Source organism: Excalfactoria chinensis, chromosome 3 (genome assembly GCF_039878825.1).
Source record: "Excalfactoria chinensis isolate bCotChi1 chromosome 3, bCotChi1.hap2, whole genome shotgun sequence".
Lineage (NCBI taxonomy): Eukaryota > Metazoa > Chordata > Aves > Galliformes > Phasianidae > Excalfactoria > Excalfactoria chinensis.
Window position 1 is genome coordinate 59,773,545 of NC_092827.1, and position 20,002 is coordinate 59,793,546.

The 20,002-nt window shown below is 40.9% G+C and overlaps 1 protein-coding gene and 1 non-coding gene across 5 annotated transcripts; both read left to right on the forward strand.

The window, feature by feature from the left end:
* The first annotated feature begins 1,144 nt into the window (after positions 1-1,144).
* TRNAG-GCC (transfer RNA glycine (anticodon GCC)) lies at positions 1,145-1,215 on the forward strand. Its single transcript has one exon. It is a non-coding gene; the product is annotated as a tRNA-Gly (tRNA).
* Positions 1,216-1,405: 190 nt separating this feature from the next.
* On the forward strand, positions 1,406-19,696 carry KATNA1 (katanin catalytic subunit A1). 4 transcript variants are annotated; one of them, XM_072332248.1, is made up of 11 exons: positions 1,406-1,506; positions 6,056-6,230; positions 6,912-7,069; positions 10,077-10,260; positions 11,343-11,464; positions 12,700-12,805; positions 13,137-13,295; positions 14,440-14,566; positions 15,584-15,718; positions 15,999-16,125; positions 19,364-19,696. In XM_072332248.1, exons 2-11 carry the CDS (start codon positions 6,060-6,062, stop codon positions 19,560-19,562), a joined length of 1,488 nt encoding a protein of 495 aa, XP_072188349.1. In that variant the 5' UTR covers positions 1,406-1,506; positions 6,056-6,059; the 3' UTR covers positions 19,563-19,696. The 4 variants fall into 4 exon arrangements, with proteins under 4 accessions (XP_072188349.1, XP_072188352.1, XP_072188351.1 ...); XM_072332251.1 differs by having other exon boundaries at positions 1,436-1,586; XM_072332250.1 differs by lacking the exon at positions 1,406-1,506 and adding an exon at positions 3,644-3,742.
* The last annotated feature ends 306 nt before the right edge of the window (positions 19,697-20,002 follow it).

Below are 20,002 nucleotides of genomic sequence, written 5' to 3' on the forward strand. Positions count from 1 at the left end.
TGACAGGTTTCTGCATACTTGTAGTCCTCTGGTGTGTGATATCCAAACGCCTACCAGTATGTTTGGGCTTTGTAATAGTACGTGATGTTGGCTTGAACTATAAACACCGAGTCCTTTGATGTTTTCATGGAAAGAATATGCATCTTCTACACGATCTTTTACAGTTGGAATCCTGGACCGTCCTCCTGTGTGCAGGATGACAGGTTTCCTGTTTCTCTGGCCGTACCAGATAGATGAAGAACTGAGTGAACCTTGCTTGCCCCAGTCTGGGCGCTGTGAGCAGGGGCTTGCATTGACACAACACTACACTTCATGCAAAGTTACAGCAGAGCAAGAGAATTTCAGAACGTGTGGGCAGTAAAACTGCCAGCTTATAGGAATCAGTTACACTCGTTCAGAGTTTAGAAACTGGTTCTGTTCTCAGAAGCAGTTTTTGTAGCGTGACACCTGCTGGGGTAGTGAAAAGTACAAGAATACAGTAACTGAAAACCAGCTTTCCGTTTTGATTAATCAGATGTGAAATGTATACAGCAGTCATCCAAATGCAGCTGTTTGTTTTGTTGCTTTCTTTCCATTTTCTCTCCCCAGAATCCCCCCTACTACAACAGATTTGCTGGTTAACAAAATAAATGTTTGTAACCTGTTCACGAAAGCATGCAATTTGCTGTTCAAGAGCTGAATTCACTGGTGCTTTCCCTGCATTCTGCTGCCACTTAAATCAAGATCACTTACAATGTTGTTACGCATAGATATTCCTTCTCTGAAGTGACTACTTCAGCTCTTATGTTTTGTTTCTTTCACATTAAAGACAATCAGAAGAGCTGTAGGTTGTCACAAAGCAATAAATAGATATGCTCTATACTCACATAAACAGTCAGTTTATAAATCAGCACAGTCAAGTAAGAAATTGGGACTGAAGCCGAAACAAACGACTCATAAAGGGGCAGCTGGGTCCTAGGTTGTAAATTGTATGTGGGGGGGGATGGTGGCGGACTACGATGAAGAATGATTTAATTTCCCCAACGGCCGGCGCGAGTTTTCAAACGGCTGCGGCGGGGCGGCGCCATTGTAAAGTTGGTGCACTCAGGGCCGGCCCGCTCTCGCGGTGTTCAACTGAGGTAGCGCGGCAGCTCATAGCCGGTGAGCATTGGTGGTTCAGTGGTAGAATTCTCGCCTGCCACGCGGGAGGCCCGGGTTCGATTCCCGGCCAATGCAAACAAGCTTTTAAAGTTTTCTGTGTTTTCAATTCTTTTATTTATTTTTTTTTTTCCTTTTAAAACCCCGCAAGCTCCTCTCAGCTAGCAGAAACGCTGAAACAGAGATGTTCTTTAGGCGCTAACGCGATACCGATGAGTAGCACCGCCTGGAAGTGACGCAGCGGATTTGCCTTCAAACCGGCGGCGGCGGCAGGAGGCGGGCGGAGCGGGGCGGGGTTACCGAGCCGGAGGAGAGAAGGAAGGCGGAGGGACGAGCGGCGGCGCTGGGAGCTGCTGCTGAGCCGTGGGGGTGAGACCCGCGGCGTTCGCTCCGCTGCGGAGCGTCCCCGTCCTCCGCTGGCGGCCGTCGCGCGGGGCCGCCTCCCCGAGGTGAGGGCTGCCCCGCCCGGCACCTGCCGCCGCGTGGCCGGGGTTGCGCGTAGGGCCGGAGGGCTCGGGCCGGGGTTGGCGCTCGTGGCGGAGCCTTCGCGCTGCCCTTGCAGGGCCGTGGCGAGGGGCGTCTCGTCTCTCGGGGCCCTGCCCCGCCTTCCCGGGGGCTCGGCCGGCGCTGAGGTTCGCCCGTGTCGTCCGGCCTAAGGACTGGCGGAGAACGCGGTCGTTGTTGTCTCGACGTCTACGAGCACCCCGAAGTCCTCGCCGCTCCCCCTCGCTGCCGTGGCTTGGGCGGCCGAGGGGCGCTGCGTGTTCTGTGGGGCTCCTGGCCGGGGCTGCCTGAGGAGCTGAATTTGGTTTTGTGCTCACTTCTCCCCACCTCCTGCCCTTTTTTGTTTTTTTTTTCGCCTGTATTTTAGATTCCCATTTTGCAGCGGGCTCTTTCAGTCTTGCTGAGAAGTTCGGTGTTGTGGTTCTGGTTGTCTCGGAGTGCTGGTCTCGTGAAACGGGAGCAACTATCGTGGTTGCTTCAGAGACTTCTGTAAAGCTCAGTATTGAAAACACGAAGTCGTCTGTGTACAGCTCGTGTACGTGAGGAGGTTTTGTGTATATGGAGCGTGCATACGGCTGTAGTTTCAGACGGCTGTCTTTCACTACCGTTAAACGCAGTGTCTGAGCAGCAGTGTGGGTAAGCCTAGCGAGCGTCGCGTTTCTAAAGCAATCAGCAGGAGCACTTGTTGATACCAGAAGTATCTCACGGCGTGCATTTTGGAGTGGGGTAGTAGATCTGGAAGGGATCTCAGAGGTACGTGGGCCGACTTACGGGACAGTGTGTTAGGTTCCCAAGAGCTCTTACTGCTGGTTTCCCCTCCCTGCGTTTGTGGAGGGAACTCTCTGAGTCTCACACATGGCTGCTGTGCTGTCAGAGCCTGCCTAGCAGGCTGCGCGAACAGGAGTGTGTGCTCTGCCAGAGCCCTGCTGCTGGTCTAGGCCAGATGTGTAAGTGTGACCGGAGGGTTCTGCAGGAATACTGTCCTTGTGTGGCTCGTGCTGTTCTGCATCAACAGAGGGTTGGGAGACCCACAGCAGCTGACAGACTTTGGCTTTGTGCTTCCCTCCTGGCAGCTCCGTATCTTTTTTTTCCTCTTTGTGCATGTACGGTGGGATTTCTTTGTGAAACATTGTTGAAATCGTGTTGGACTCCCTAAATCCTCATGTACCGATGTGAAGAACTTTGGGTACTTGTTGATAATTTCATAAAGTTATTGCTGGAAGTGTGCTATATCCCCTGTGTTTTCTTGGTGATAATCAAGCTGCTGTCTCCAACATAAAACACAAAAATCTGTTCCAAAATGTCATTCCCAAAAGCTGTAGTACCTTGAACCTTTGTTAGATTCCTCACACGCCGCTCTTGACAGTTTCAAACCTTAGGAATATTTCAGGTGCTTAGAGCAGATGATAAAATGTATGGATGTGTTTTGTTACCAGAGGTGGGTTAAGGTGTGATGAGTTTCGTTTGTATCGGTCTATGGGAACCAAGAATGTTTACAGCCAGTGCAGAGGGCGAGTGGTGTGTGTGTACACGCGTGGAATTAAGCTACAAGTCAGAGTTCTTAGTCTGGTTGTGTCATGAGCTTTACAAGCCCATTGCACCTCCAGTGGCTGTTGGAACGTAGATAATTTTGCAGGGGGTGATTCACGGGAAGGTTGTAGCTGATAAGTGTGTTCCTGCTGCTCTGACATCCGGCTACGTGACAGCGCCAGGTATTTGTGAACACTTTGCTAATTAAGTGGTTCCAAATTAGATTATTTTCCTAAAATTGTTTCCTGAGTTTCTTCAGGTCTGTCTTAGCTCTGGGTTTGTGTGTGCTCACACCTCTCTCACATGAGCCTTCTATGGTACTCTGAGCTGCCGCAGCCTGCTTCATGCTGCAAACGTTAATCAGCTTTCAGATTAGTGCTCTAACTCCGTCTCCTGCCTGTCTTGAAGCTACTTCAGCATCTGCAGTTGCAGCAAGCTGTGAGCTTGCATTAGTGGACCCACTCTGGTGCTGCTGTCTGCAAGCCACAACAGCATGTCCAGACATGGGCTGAGCCAGCAGCTGTCCTGCACGGGAGGCACGCGTCTGGGAGCTGCTCCAAGCTCTGCTCTTGTGAGTCAACATGAACCAACACACGCATTGTTTCATTACGCTCTGTGTCCCATCTCTGATATTAAGCAGAATTGCTGTTCTGCTCTGATAGCTCTGCACTATTCTGTTTCTTTATTTTTTTCCACTTGTGTACTGCTTCACACCGTGTTTGAAAGCCTGTTTTGGCTCTGGTAACTTGCTGTTACTTGATTTTTAGAATGTTTATTAGCATCTTGCTCAACTTGTGATTTCAGAGGTGTTAGTCATGGGTTTGAATTCTCAGGACAGGCAAACAGGTGTATCTGGTAGGATGAGCACGGGTGGAAAAGCCTGCTCCTAAATATAGTACTAAAACTTTGGTAACATCTGCGTGATGATGCAGGCAGCAGTTGACTAATATCTTCGGGCTCTTTCTCCTGAGGTTAAAAAGTGCAGCAATACTCCCAAGTCAAGTTGTGTCTCCAGAGCTTAATCACACGGGGACTTGGCAGTCTTTGTAGTTGCTGGTCACGGGAACCATGCCAGTTTGCAGATGTGGCTGTGGCAGGCTCAGCAAGTCTCTGGGCATAATGAGCTGTGTGGTGCAGGCTCTAGTAGCAAGCTTCCAGACCCAGCCCTGCAGGTGCCATCCCTCCTGCATGGCCCTGCACGTGGGTACGCATGGGCTAGTGGGGCCGCTCTCCAACTCCTCTGCTGCCAAATTTTGCTGATAGGGCTGACGCCTTTCTCAGCAGCTGGCTGCTTTCAGGGGAACCAGGCAGGTGGAGAAAGGAAGGAGAAAGTTGTGTCGGCTCAAGAATGGATCAGCGTTTATTTATCCATGCATAAAGTTACGTGGGAGGAGAAGAGAAAAAGGAGGAGTGGAAACCTTAAAATGTTTGATTTGTACTTAGCAGCTCCTCCTTACAGAGGGGATGTCACATTTTAACTGTGGATTATATGGTGTGCAGTGTGACTTCTGAACCCTCTGGTGATGTGTCCAGATTTGATCTTGACCTGGTCTTGAAATGTGTTTGGTCGTAAGTCGTTTTATTGTGCGTGTGAATTTAGTGCCTCTTACATTCTTTAAATAGTTGATCTGTATCAAGTATGCTTCATCCCAGGGCTTAGCAGTAATTGCTTGTCTGCAATTGCTCCTTACTGGTACCGGGTAAAGGTACTGAAATGAGAGCAAGACGACTCTCACAGGCTTGTTTGTTTGCTTATTTTGATGTTCCCCGTGCTTGGTTCTAGGAAATTTGGAGGAGAGCAGGTCAGTTCTTGGTGAGTAAGCGATGGGAGGAATAGAGATGGCGCAGGTGTGGAATGAGATATGTAAACGATGTGTAAAACAGGAGGACTGCTATATGAACAAAGGCTGAATTGTGAAGACTGAGTCTGAGTCTACTTACTGCTGTTTTTGCTTGATATTCTATTCTAGTCTGGTTGTTGCTGTACTTGTGTTTATAGTTGTAGCGCTATTCTAATCTAAAAGTGCAGATTGTGCTAATCTACAGAGAGGTCACATTTCGTATTGTTTGCTGACAGAAAAAAACACTTGTGGGAATATTAGCGTGGTTTGAGCAAGATGTTAAACCAAGTGGGATACCGCACACTAAGCAGTTCTGGCTTTTCCTTTCCTTAGCAGCCTCCCCAGGTTTTTCAAGAGTCTCTTTTTAAGGGGAAAAAATGAAGGTGATAGAAGGGCACGCTGAGCGTGGACTGTGGAGACTTGATCCACTGCATCGTTAATAAAACTGAAGAACTGTAAAATAAAGAAAGAAAGATAAAGAAAGGTGGGGGGGGAGAAGAAATGGTGTTTTCCACTTGGTCTGCATATACCGTACTAATAAACTTGTGCATGTGGAACAATAAGGCAAAAATACGAACCTAATGCATCTGGAGGACAGTTTGGGGTTTTTGGGCTGTGGGTGGTTTTTTTTGTTTATTTTTTCTTTTTTCTTTTTTTTTTTTAACTAATATGGTTATAGTGTGGAGGATGTTGTAGCACTAACAGTAAGATACCAAATTATCTTACAGTACCGCAAAGAGGAAAGGAGAGTCTGTAGTTTTGGCTTGCAAACATGCATTAAATCTGCATGTTTTGCATATACTTTTCAACGGAGTCTGTCTTGCGTGAAATGAGAAGTTCCATTTCTTTCAATGAAGAAACAATTATCTTTCTGTATGGATGACATACATTCTAGAACTCTTTTTATTAACAAAGTATTTCCTGCTTCTGTATTTAGATATGCTTGTTAGGGTAACAGTAATATATGAAAATAGTTGTAAAAATGTTTTTTCCTCCTGGATTGTTGGATATTTTTTCTTTAATGTGTTTGCTGTCTTTTTCAGCTTCATGTTGAACATGAGCCTTGTTATGATCAGTGAGAATGTAAAGCTGGCCCGTGAATATGCCTTACTGGGAAACTATGACTCTGCAATGGTCTACTATCAGGGAGTTCTTGACCAGATGAATAAATACCTCTACTCTGTCAGAGATACGTACCTGCAGCAGAAATGGCAACAGGTAAATAATCCATTTCTGGGACATCATTCTGAGGGTAAAGCATTAAACTAGCAGAAAGTGCTTTGTTGGTGGTGAACAGAAGTATAAAAAGATTTATATAATTCTCTGATAAACTGTAGTATGGTAATATGTATATATTTTAGGCTTCATTATGCTCTGATACTGATGAAGTAGACTATGAAACACATCCATGAGGAGCCATTGCACTGTCTGCCTGGTCATCTTCTTGCTGATCTGTGCCCCTGTTGTGCTGAAGTTTTGGGATTTTTTCTAGCTAGTTCTGTTCTCAGCAATCATATTTCACATAATCCCTGTTTCAGTAGTGTGACTTACGGATCCTTAATTGAAACTGACTTGTAGCTTCCATATTAATTTATCCTTATCACAAGACGTTAATTCTTCATTGACATGCCCTCTACAAAGTTGTGTTCTCTTTTCATGTATAATGTTTATTAAACAAAGTTTCTCAAATGTCTCTTTAATACTGAATTCAGAATCTTTTCCTCAATCTTGGGAAAAGCAGAAGGATGTTTTTAATGGCTTAGCAATGTAGGACCAGGTAGTTTACACAACTTTGTGAAGACCATCCAGGCATTACTTAGTCTTACGCAGAAGACTGCTTCCAACTTACTCAGTTCCACTGTGTTTAATCCACTTTTTTGTTTTTTTCCTATTTATCAGGTTTGGCAGGAGATAAGTGTGGAAGCTAAGCACGTGAAAGATATCATGAAAACGCTAGAGAGTTTTAAACTAGACAGTACTCCACTGAAAGCTTCACAACAAGAATTACCAGCTAATGATGCAGAAGTCTGGTCTTTGCCAGTACCTGCTGAACGGAGGTAAGAAGAAACTTGTATTAACACTTATCAGGGCAAAGTGTGCTTTGACTTCAGCCTGTTCCTGTGAAGATTTTGTTCCAGAGTTTGTATGACTTATATAACACACCAGCTGCATAGTTTTTGTTAATCAAAACAAAAACCCAAACCAACAAAATCTCATTTGCTTGTTCTGTTTTGTTTTGCCTGAGGCTGGCTTTCTGCACTAGTTAGCTGGAGTTTATAACAACTGGTAGAGATAGCATGAAGGACAGGACAGGAGTGCATGCAAGTCAGGTTTGGAACTGTGTGTTTTGACAGAAAGTAACTGTTAGACCAGCATAGCTGTATTGTCAGACTATTCTTTGAGGCTCTGTGCTTACGGGCCATTTCTCACAGATTTATTTTAAGCCTACTTTCTGAAAGAAATGGGTCTTTTGTTCACGTTGTTTCTGTTTATCTCATTTAATACCTTTGGAACACCTCTAGCCAATTTCATTCAAGCTTTTTAGACGATTAGAGTCTGGGGGGCAGAACTTTCAGTGTTTCAAAGCTTTCTAGAGAAAACACAAATTCATATTTCTAAAAAGGAAAAGTCTTGATGGACAGACCTCCTTCTGTTCCATTTACCGTGCCAGCTGGTTAGGGGTTGGGTTGTTGTAAATATGAAAAAGCCACAGTGAAAACTGGTCACGTTGTGTTGGAATAATTTCTGTAGATTTCTATACTGAGACAGCAGATTACACTAATTTTGTTGGAATTGAGGTGTCAGAACAGATTATTCCTTTACTTTGAGCTTTGTAATGGAATCCAGAAGTGGCTAAATATTCATAAACACAAGTACAGGTTGGTAAATACTTCATTTGGAGAGTGAAAAGACTTTAATGCTTATGATCTTACCATTAGCATATTCTTGATCCCTAACTTGTGTTTCACTTGAAGCGGTTGTATGCTTTTGACAGACTTCCTCCTGTGAATCAGTTAAATTACCTTCATAAAAGTTGAATTTATCCTGATTAATCTTAAATGAAATATCAGTACACATCTTCTGATTTGGATAAATGCTTTCCAAATCACTTTTCCATTTTCTGTTTTATAGAAATGTCCCTAAACTTAAACTTGGCTGGTAGCTTATTGATGCTGGAATTTTAGGAACTCCTGTGGAAAAAGTGTATCTGTGAATGTTCTGGATTTCGGAAAGTACCTGGATATAAAAATGAAGTCCATTATGATACTGGTTTATTTGCATGTGCTTAATGGAAGTTTGAATCTCGGAGCAGTCTAATTTCAAACAGGAAGTCTCACGCATATCAGGGCCTGACACCCACTATCAAGACAGCACAGCTGAGCTCAAGTAATCTGGTAATCTGGTAGTCTCAAGTAATCAAGTAAACTATGCAAGTAGTTAAGGTGTGAACAAGGAAGAGTGCTTTGGACATAGGCAGATAATCCTTGGGAAGATGGTAGGGAGAGTCCTTCTGCAGGACATTTCCAAATACATGAAGGACAATCAGGTGATCAGGAGTCATCAGCACGGATTTACAAAGAGGAAGTGATACTTGACCAACATCATTATCCTTTACAATGAGGTGACTAACTTGGTGGATAATGGCTGAGCAGTAGATGCCATTTACCTCAACTTCAGTAGAGCCTTTGATACTGTCTCCACAGCATCATCTCAGGCTGTCAAAATATGAGTTAAATAAGTGAACAATATAAATGGATTTAAAAACTTGCTGAATGACTGAGCTCAGAGGGTTGTAATCAGTGGCAGGAAGCCTACCTAGAAGCAAGTCACTATACCTGGAGCACTCTGCCTAATTCTGGGTTTCCCAGTATAAGAGAGGTGGAGTTAGTGGAGCAAGTCCAGCACAGACCAGCAAAGATGGTTACATACTTATAAGGAGAGGCTGAAGGAGCTGGGAGTTTTCTGCCTGGGGAAGAGAAAGCTGTGGAGAGTCTTGTTAATGTGTATAAATAACTGATAAGAGGGAGCAAAAATAGGGAGCCAGACTTTTCTCAGTAGTGTCTAGTCAGTGACAGGACAGAAAGTAAGATGTAAATTGAAGTGCAGAAAATTCCACCAGAAAGTCACAAAATGCTTTTTTGTTGTGGGAACAGACACAAACACAGATTGCCCAGAGAGGCTGTACTCGCCATAGTTAGAATCAAAATCTGGCTGGACGCAGCCCTCAGCAACCTGCTGTAGCTAACCCTGGTTGGTCAAGGAGGTTGGACTAGGTGATCTCAAGAAGCCCCATCCAACCTAAACAATCATGTTTCCTTGAATTACAACAGGAATGTCGAGACCATATTCATTTTCCTCTTCTAAGCTGCTGGTTCTGAGAAGTGTACTTTGAGAGAAAAGGACAAATCAGTGTGCACGCTTCCTTTGGAAAATCTTGATAAGAGATCTTGATTGTGTTCAGAAATGCTTTTTGTATCATTTTGTGTCTGTTTCTCTGCATTTCTCTTTAAAGCAAAAATGGTACCTGCTTGTAACGTTGCAGGTTGTCTTCTCTTTTCTGTAGTCCTAAGATATTCCATCAATAGGATGATGGACAGTGATGGGAGAGACTGGATTTTTTTTTCTTCCTTTTTTTCTTTTCCCTGTTGAGGATGTAAAAATAATGCTGTCATTCCCAAGAAACTTCTGTTTATGTGGGTGGGAAAATGAGGACAATTGTAATGAGGATAAAATATATTGTGTTTGCTTACATTTTTCTAGGCTTCATAATGGCAGAATTGCTTTTATTTGTGAAATATGAGAAGAGTTTGCTTTAAGTACATAATGAGCTTTGGAGGTTATGGCAAAAGGAAAGTGAATTTTTAGTGACTGTGTAAAAATGTTTGTCTTGTTTCTGGCCATCATAGTTCAGTACGGTGACTTGTAACATTGTTGGTACCTTTAATTGATGTGAGTGAAATATATTAACATACAAGGATCCTTATCTTGAGCAAAACGATGCAGTTGTTAGTGCTCGCTGGTGGCTTTACACTGAGGCTTTTTGCATGTGTTACAACTAATTAGATCTTCACCAGGACCCAGAAAACGTCAGTCTGCTCAATACAGTGATTGTAGAGGTCACAATAATCGTATAAGTGCAGCTGTTAGAGGCCCTCACCGTCCATCTTCTCGAAATCCCAATGATAAAGGAAAGGCAGTCCGTGGCCGGGAAAAAAAGGATCAACAGAATAAAGGAAGAGAGGAGAAGGTGAGTTTGTAGATAGCTTCTTGGGGTTTAGGTACTTAGGGAGTTGTTTTCCTGACTATTTTATGAAGCCTGATGCTTGTAAGCTGTTTCTTTTGTTCATGTCAGCATGCCATCTCAACTTCAAAAGTGTCTTTGCTATAGGGACCTTACTGAAAGGTGCTAAGTAGATTATCAAAGAAACAAAAACCTAGTAATAAACCCATCTAGATGTGGGCTTGTTCACTGCAATTTGGAGATAATTTTAAGTTAAGAGATTGTATCACTGAATTACTGAAACCATTGTCCGTGGAGCTTGTTCAAATGCAATGTCTTTGAGAGTTTGTATTGCTTGTTTATATTTTAGGCTGAAGTTGACATACTTGCTGAAAAGCATTTCAGAATTTATTTAATCTTAGAGGCAGAATTTTTTGATTCTTTTATGTGGAGGTCTCTTACTGGCTCCAGGCTCTTCTCAGTTTAAAGCAAACAAATCTGGCATTTATCACGAAAGACAATGACCCAAGATCCATTCTTTTTGATTATTGCTTATGGTCTGATTTCCATCAATTTAGCTGATGATTGAAGTAAGACATTTTACTGACTCCAAGTACAGTGTTTTGCACAATCTGAATTTTGTAACTTCCCATGTGCTGGAGTTTCTCTTAGATCCAGCAGTCTTATGTAGTGACCCATGAAAACAGTGTAAACTACCAGGATAGGAAGGTTTGCCTCTGAAGTTCCCTGATTTTAGTTAGTAGGAGTTATATCGCATTCTCTGAGTGATTATCACTCAGAAGAAAATACACGTGCTGAGACAGGATGGTGTGGGATTTTCTTTGTTTTGTTTCTGTTTTTTTCCCTGCTCTGTCAGTGCTTGCTCTTTGAATGTATAACTTACTGAAGCAAAGAAATCGCATCAGTGCAGCGTGTGTCTCTGGGGAGAAGGAAATTGAACTAGGGTAGTGCATGTACAGTGTATGGACACCTCACAGCTTCTGTGCTGCTCTGTGTCACCTCTTAAAAACTCATGGACTTGGTGATGCTACTAACGGGTTTTTATAACATTTGTTATGTATTTACGCTGCTGTGTTCCTTCTGTGCAGAACAAACCCACATCTGAAATTTCAGAGTCTGAACCAAAGAAATTTGATAGTACTGGATACGATAAAGATTTAGTAGAAGCTCTGGAAAGAGATATAATTTCTCAAAATCCCAACATTCGATGGTAAGTTTGAATACTGCTGCCAGATCTTAATTGTTATATCTTTTTCCTCTTTGTGATATGATAGAATTAGCTAAATACTTAATTCTTTACATAGAAAAAGTACGTACAAGCTTTTATTACTCATTAAGTGGTCAGCTAAGTCTCTTAGGTAGTTGAATATTTTTAGAACTTTTTAAAGTACCCATGAAAAGCTTCCCAGTCTCTTCTAAGAGTCCCGAAACTAACGTAGGGGATAATATTTTGCAATGTAAAAGATTCATTTTAAAAAACTGGTTTTGCTACCCAGGGGCATACCAAGAAAGAAAACCGATTCACAAAGAAACTATGTCAATATAGGAACGCTTTGAGGTCTCACTGGATGTGATGTGACTGCCAGTATAAAATATAACCACGTGTCAACGCCTTTACGTAAATGTGTTAAATATTAAACCTTATACAAAGGTTGTTTTGTGTTCTGAATGTTTCCAAGCTTAAGTGATTTTGTGGGGATTAAGTGAGCAAAAATCTGGCAAATAAAGTAGGCTTAAAAAAACCTGAACACTCCCACAAACCCTAAGAACTGTGGGTGCATAGGACAGCTGACATGTCTTTCAGCTCAGTATGTGAATATATCATGCTATTTGTATACTAAATCTTAAATTACAACTTCAGATTTGAGACCAGTTCTCCACCTGCGTGTGTTTTGTAACCAAAATGTTACTTGGATGTATGCTGATGAGTGGAATGCCCTTAGAGTTATCCTCAAGAAGAAAAAGGCTAGCCTGCAAGATTTTAAAGAATTAATACGCTTGTAACTTTGAAAAATAATTCAACTTTTTTATTCATCTCTGTTTACCAGCCTTTACTGCCTGGTTTCCTTATTGATAGAAGATGCTATTTAAGTTTTGGAATCAGCCAACCTGTCAGCAAAAGAGAAAAGCGTAATTTGACTTATATAAGTTTCCCCAAAGTGCTTTATTTTGCTTATTCATTCTGTGAATAAGAGTAGTGATGTTTGAGTGAAATAGCAAATGTCTGTTTTTTTGGTTTTGCAGCCTTTTTTGAAGTCTATCAACTGGTTCTTGGCAGTAGTTGCTGGGTTTTGCCACTAGAACTTCATTAAATCGTTATACTCACAGAATGATTCTTCTATAATTCAGGCAAATAACAAGTTCAATTGCACATCAGTTTGAGCTGTGGACTGATTCTTTTGCAGCCTGTCTGAATCTGTGAAACAACTTTCTGTTTCTTGTCAGGGATGACATTGCTGATTTAGTAGAAGCTAAAAAACTGCTCAAGGAAGCTGTAGTTTTACCAATGTGGATGCCGGAGTTTTTTAAGGGAATTAGAAGACCATGGAAGGTATGAAAAAATCTGATCCTGTGATCATAAGTAGGATTCTGGGATTGGATCTTGGAGCAACAAGAAATTACAGGTGTCTTACAGTTTATATAAATTCTTTCAACTTTTTAATAATAAAATTACGGCAAATAATACTAACAAAATAATGGTGTCAGATATTTCCTATCTTCAGCTGTTTTGTTGCAAGTAAGCAATAATAATTACTTACCTTTGAGTAACTTTAATACAGAAATTTTACATCTGGCATTCCTATTATTGTGCTGTTAATCAAACTGTGGAATTGTCTGTTTAGATTCTTGTCCTAACTACGGTTCTTCTCTTATTTTGATAGGGCGTGCTGATGGTTGGTCCTCCTGGTACTGGAAAGACCCTTCTGGCAAAAGCTGTAGCAACTGAATGCAAGACTACTTTTTTCAATGTTTCTTCTTCCACACTTACCTCAAAATACAGGGGAGAATCGGAGAAACTTGTTCGTTTGCTCTTTGAAATGGTGATTGAAATTTCTTAACATAAGTAGTGAAATGATGAAACAGAATTACTTCTGGAATAGTAAAACCTTGCAGGTTTTAGAATTTGTAGCATATATAAATTGGAAAAACAAACCAAAAAAAAAGCTATCCAAACTTCATATGCTTTGGAACCTTCTGAATTGGCTACATACGTTGAAAATCTGGTTGTTAGTGTACAGCTTCTTAACTGAAAAAAATGGATCGTTTTATTTTCAGAGTTATCTTGTTATGGTAGAGAGTAGAGTTACTATCTATGAGCTGATGAGTACTGTAGGACAGACCTGAAGGTAAATCTGGAAATTGAATATAATTGCTTTCTGGATGGGAAGCCTACTTAGGCTATGCATGTTTTGCTGTGGGTGGCTTTTTTGTTGTTGTACTTTAAAATAAGGTGGCATTTAAACTGTATGAAGTCTGTAGTTGGCTTCAGAGCTCATAACACTTGTTACAGCTCTGAAAACAGCTTGGAACAAATGCTATTTTCTCTGTGTTATCAGCATTGCGTGCAGTGTTTGCCAGCATGTCCAGTGCTGAAAGGGGCAGCAAAGCTGCAAGTACAGTAGTCAGGAAAGAGAAGATTTTGCAATACAGTGTGACCATGTTAAATAATATAATGACTATCAGTCAGAAATGAGTGTAAACAAGGATATATACTATAACTTCTGCAAGACAGTGACTTTACTATCAGAAACTCTTAACTTCCTTCATTCTCAGAAAGGTGAAGGTTATTTTGTAGCTGACCTGTTTCTTGGACAGGTTCCATGTCATGATATCTTAGGAATAATGTTATGTCTTAACTTTATCAGAGTTCTTATTCAGATATTCTGTGACATCTTTCACAGACTTAGAAATTACATTCCTATTGTGTGAAAATTTAGCCTTATCAAATGTTTGTTCTATTCCTAGCAATTATAACTGCCAAAATCTACTCTACTCAAATGTCATTAATGGATACGCAGCTTCATGACTGTGTGCAATGGTCCGAGGCAGAAGGCTGGGTATTGTTTGATACTTAGGAGCTGATTTATTGGGATGTTTCATTACTCTGGTCTGACTTGTGTTGCTATTTCTTAAATGTGAGTAGGCTGCCTTTTCACTTTCTCCTTTATCTTTTGTTTCCCTTAGGCTCGATTTTATGCCCCGACAACCATATTTATTGATGAAATAGACTCTATCTGTAGTCGACGGGGAACTTCAGAAGAGCATGAGGCTAGCCGACGTGTGAAAGCAGAACTGCTAGTTCAGATGGATGGTAAATAACTTAATCCCTCAGGGCTGGAGGAAACTTGAGGGAGGAAAATAAATAAATCCAAACTTCTTTCTCCAGAAGCAGTTTAATTGAGAGGCTTACATAAAATTGGAGTAAAAACATACCAGTGTGCCATTCCAACTGCCAGTATGGAAGAAAGAAAATAACAACCTATTATGTAACCATCTTTCATCATCTGAGCAAGGACCTCAGATATTAACCCACAATAAAAAAGATTCAGTAGAGAATGCAGGATTTCAAGGCTGCAGAAGGAAGAAAGTATCTTCCTCATATTTAAATGTAGCAGCCAGGACAGCATTTGAGTTGTTACTTAGAATATTATCTGCTTTTTATTTGGTCTTGAAGAAGTGGTTCAAAATAACTGTCAGCTGTTTCAATTTAAACTTCAACAAAGATGATCATTATACTTCTTAATTAAGCTGCAGTTCCATAGCAGTTTGGAGATTGAAGTGGTCTCTCGGTCTTGAAGAAGTTGTGATTTAATTCAACAAATCTGAACAGTCACTTCAGCAGCAGTTTGTAAGAATCCACCCAAGTATGTAAAACATTTGGCCTGAATTCAGAACTGAAGAAACTTTTGTAGGGGATTAATGCTGGTTTAGCATAGCTGTTAGTGAATACTGTCGAGGTGAGGTGATTCTGGTGCTTAGTTGGTTTGTATTCATGGCTGGTCCCTTTCTCCCTGCAAGACATTACATGACATTGGTGTAAAAATTCCAAAAGCTGTAATGGGAAATGGGAATAACTACTGTAGAAATGTTCTAGATGTGATAGAGAGGAACTTCCTGACCCCATACAGCCAAAGTCATTGCTTCTGACTGAACTGAGTCTCTATGTTTACTTACAGTATGACAGATAAGAACTGGAATTTTACTGTAGTATATCCTTTCTTTTGCACTTGATCTGCTGCTTTAATATTATAGAACCGTGGGTATTATTATGTGTGCCAAACTTAATATGAGCATATGTACATTTTACTTCTCCTTTTCTCGAATGCAGGTGTTGGAGGAGCCACTGAAAATGATGACCCTTCTAAAATGGTCATGGTACTTGCAGCTACTAATTTTCCTTGGGATATTGATGAAGCCCTGAGAAGGAGATTGGAAAAGAGAATTTACATTCCGTTACCATCAGGTATGAAGATTTGTGAAGTGGAGGGGCTGAAAAGACTGAAATCAAAGCTGTGTCAATCTTTCTTTTGTTTTGATCGCTTGTTTGTTTAAATAAATAATCCTGTTGATACATGTATGCAAAGTTATTTATGAATTTAGAATCGGGTTAAATCTAAGCGTTGAATGTTATTACTTTTATAGCAAGTGCAGTATCCTTTGGTCATCCTTCCTCCTTAGCTCTCAGTTTACTATTTGTATTCAGAAAACAGATTGTATAGCCTTGATTTCTGTTCTTTAATTAGCAAAAGGTAGAGAGGAACTCCTAAGAATAAATCTGCGGGAGCTGGAACTGGCTGATGATGTTGACCTTGCAAATATAGCTGAGAAAATGGAGGGTTATTCAGGTGCAGACATTACCAACGTATGCAGGTATGTTAACATAACGTCATTTGTGTTATCACTGCTACAGACTCTGTGAAAGCTGTTTTTAAAGTAACAAAACTAATTTAAGTTGTTGGATAAGAACAGATTGTAACTTGTCTTCTACGTACAGCTAAAAGGTGAAATGCTACATTAATCTTTGCATATATTTGGTATTTTCATAAAGTAATGATGAAGAGCAGTTGCAACATAGTATGATTTAGGTAAAAGTCTACAATCCTTTATGTACACAAAATTCCTTGTGTGGAGAATATCCACAGGATGATAGACTTCAACAATTCAGGGTTACATTCATTCCATTGAGGTCATAAAAACAGATACTCTGTTGAAGTAACAGATAATAGAAGCTGAGCATCCCAGAACTGGGCATAGCACTCCTGGTTTGGCCTCACCAGCCCTGAGAAGTGGGGAAGGGTCATCTCTCTTGACCTGCTGACAATACTTTGCCCAATGCAACCAAGAATTCTGTTAGCATTCTTATCATATAAATACCTTCTAAGCCTAACCCCAGTTATCTCTGCACGAATGGGAATAGGATGACAAACTATGGAACCAGCAACAGGTGACAAACAGCTGCCACTTGTCCAGATGCTTTTGTCATCTAATAAGCGCTTGTGTAACTGTGCATTCAGGATTTGGAGGTAGCACTACAGAGTGGCATTGAAAGCCTAGACCTCCAATTGCATGCTAACACAACTGTTGTGGGGTGGTACTTTGAGCAGGCTAGAAGAAATAACTGTTCCAAGTTAGAAACATCGCTCTCCTCAAAACCAAATCCACATCTTGTCTTCATTCCTTATACAGCTCTGCAAGCGTTTGTCAGTGCAAATGAGAGGACAGTATGTCATACTATGTAGCCTGTAGGCAAAGCTGACAACGAAGGTGCTCTCAGGAGGGTTACTGAAGAGTTTGGAGGCTTGGTATTATTTCCAGAAAAATCCTTGCGTAGCATCTGGGAAAAGAATGCACTAAGTGCTCTGAGTCAGTGTGGTACAGATTTGCTTCATGTGGACATCTAAGAGTTGAATTTGTGGTGATGTTCTGCAGAGTTTTGGCATTGGTTGTACTTTAAAAGTAGTTTGTGCTAATAGAGGTTTGTGTGTGATGCAAGACTCTATTTAGTCTGCTACTTGAGTGGTTTAGCTGCAGTTTGCTTTTTCTCTTGCCTCTTTGCTTTTCCTGATACAGTGTTTGTTGTTTGTAATTCATACTGCACTGGATACTAATAGGCTTGTTTAAAATCATTACAATATTTGCGACTTCTAATTATACTGTTGCTTTTTAAATTTTAATCAAAGTTCATTTAGACAAATAGTACAGGAAAGCAAATACAGAGATGTCCAGGTCTTTCATTTGTGGTTATCTCTGTAGAATGACCGAGGTGACAGCAAATAGAAATCCAGAGAAGCTGGAATCTGGATGTCTGTGATTGGAAATAAATAAGGAAATACTCAAATTAGTCTGTGTATTTACACTTTGTTGCTGGCATTGGGGAAAATGGGTTTTTAGACATGGTTGCTTCGTTTACACTGAAACAGAAGACAGGTGGCTGATTTAACAGGGCTTTTATATTGTTCAGACTCAGTGTACAAACAGGTAAAGTTCAAACATCTGGAATGTAAGTTCTTGCTAGTGACATAAGCCAAACTTAGGAAAAAGAGAGCCAAGAACTCTGGCTTGCTCTAATTGTTTTCCAACCTTAAAGAGCTTAAAGTAAAATCCGGCGTTTGCTGAGCCAGAGTGAAAAGTAGTTAGAGCTGTCCAGGGCAGTGCCTAACAGTCAGCACGGAGTTAAGATGGAACTTCATTTAAAGAACAAAAAAAAAGAAGGGGGGGGTAGAGGAAGAAAAACAGCAAAAATAATATAACAATATTCAGGAAATGTGAAATTGCATCTAAATTGTGTACTGGGTAGCAGCTGGAACTGAGCTGGAATTGTTTTGTTGAGCAAAGTGAAGCTTGAAAGGCATGTGCAATGGAACAGACTCACTGCATGTTCTGCTGGGTGGTTTCTCATTTTTTCTGAGGATAGCTTTGGTGCTTCTCCAGCCACTAAGAGTGTGTTTGAGGAAGTGCTGAGTACTGAAGCTAGAATGACTGTCAGAAAAATGACTTTATGTGAGAAAGTGGTGGCAGCTGCACTGAAAGTAAATGAGATGCGCAGTGTACTCCCCCCTTCTCCTTTGCAGAGTGTATAAAGCTGGTTTGTAGTTCATAAATGATGACAACAGCAAAGCATGGTGACATTTAACTAAGATGGAATTTAACAAGGCAGCTCTTTGTTGTTGTTGCTGCTGCTCTAAAGTTCTAGTTAGTGTATTATTCATGAACTTGATAAATAATTCTTCACAATTAGAATGCAGAAGTCTGTCAATTATGGTTTGCTTTGGCGGGATGAAATTGAAACAAAATGCTGTTACCATCTGACAGAATCTTTCTAAAATGCCCTGTGAGATTTTTTTTCTTCCTGGATCCTGACTTACTACCATGATACGATACGGCTGTGATATCACCTGAATTTACACTTCCTTTTTTGGCTGCTAGACAAAATGAAGTATTTTATTTTTAAAATAAGCTTTATAATCAGGAATTAGCAAGAACTGTTCTTTCAGCATTATCCGTTTATGAAAGCATTCAGCTCATCATCTGCTACTTCTTTTATTAGTGTTGGAAATTGACATGCAGTCAGCACAGTACAGAAATGATGCATTTGATGCTTATTGAGGCCAGAAGTTAGAGGGGCCAAAGGCTGAAGGTTTTGTAGATTGATGTTTTGTTTTGAAAGTATAGGCTGGAGTCAGATGTGTTTGAAGCAGACCTGTTTGGACCGGGAAACACTCAGAACTTCCCAGGAATCTCTTCTGTACATGGTAGTAGTGAAGCATTCTTTCACCTGCTTCCTGTTTAAAAATGCTGTATGAAGCAGCTGCATTGAAGGCACACAGTGGCCTTAGGAAAATCAGTTAATCTTCACCTCTTCTGCCCAGCCTGTATGTTTAGTGTAACAGCTATTGGAAGATCCAGCGATGATACATCAGTGGTTGAAAACTAGAGGTGGCATAGTATTGCAGGCTGTCTGAGCACTAAGAGTGCTCCCTACAAAAGTTTAGAAGTATTTATATCATTTTTTGAATGCAGCAGCTTAACTGTTTGAGCAAGTGAATTCCTCATCCTATACTGGATAACTTCTTTCTTCTTTTTCCTCCCCTCTTCCTGTACCTAATAGAGATGCATCGTTGATGGCTATGAGAAGGCGTATCGAAGGCTTGACACCAGAAGAGATACGAAATCTTTCTCGAGATGAAATGCACATGCCAACAACGATGGAAGACTTTGAAATAGCTTTAAAGAAGGTTTCTAAGTCTGTATCTGCTGCGGACATTGAGAAATACGAGAAATGGATAGTTGAATTTGGATCCTGCTGAGTTGTCTTACCTTGAAGCCATCTACATCTTAAAACAGCTTCAGAAGTGATCAGTGTGTTAGTGCACTGCGTGCTCTTTTTAACTTTTGTAATTTAAGAGCAACAAATACCTAAATAAATATTTTTTTAAAATGCAAATTCTCTGTTGCTTTCTTTGGACTTGCTCAAAAGTTACCCGTTATTTTCTCAGATGTGAAAAGCCATCGATGGGATCAAAGTTTAAAATGGGGGCAAAATTTAATACCAGAACTTGCAACCAACTGCTGTCTTGAAAGCAAACACTAAATGAGTGATGAGTGCTGAAAACTGGAAAACAGGATAAGCCAATAGAATTATGTGGATGCTTTATGGATGGGGAACTAAGTGACTTCTAAGCTATTAATACAGAACCTGTACAAAGACTGAGATTTAAAACAGCAGCCCTTAATGCTACCAGTCCTT

Bases quoted from the DNA above. Each gene is read 5' to 3' on its own strand.
- KATNA1 (XM_072332247.1), top strand. From the start codon at position 4,932: ATGTTCCCCGTGCTTGGTTCTAGGAAATTTGGAGGAGAGCAGGTCAGT. The intron at 10,261-11,342 runs GTGAGTTTGTAG...CCTTCTGTGCAG, and splicing joins ATAAAGGAAGAGAGGAGAAG to AACAAACCCACATCTGAAAT. The intron at 11,465-12,699 runs GTAAGTTTGAAT...GTTTCTTGTCAG, and splicing joins CAAAATCCCAACATTCGATG to GGATGACATTGCTGATTTAG.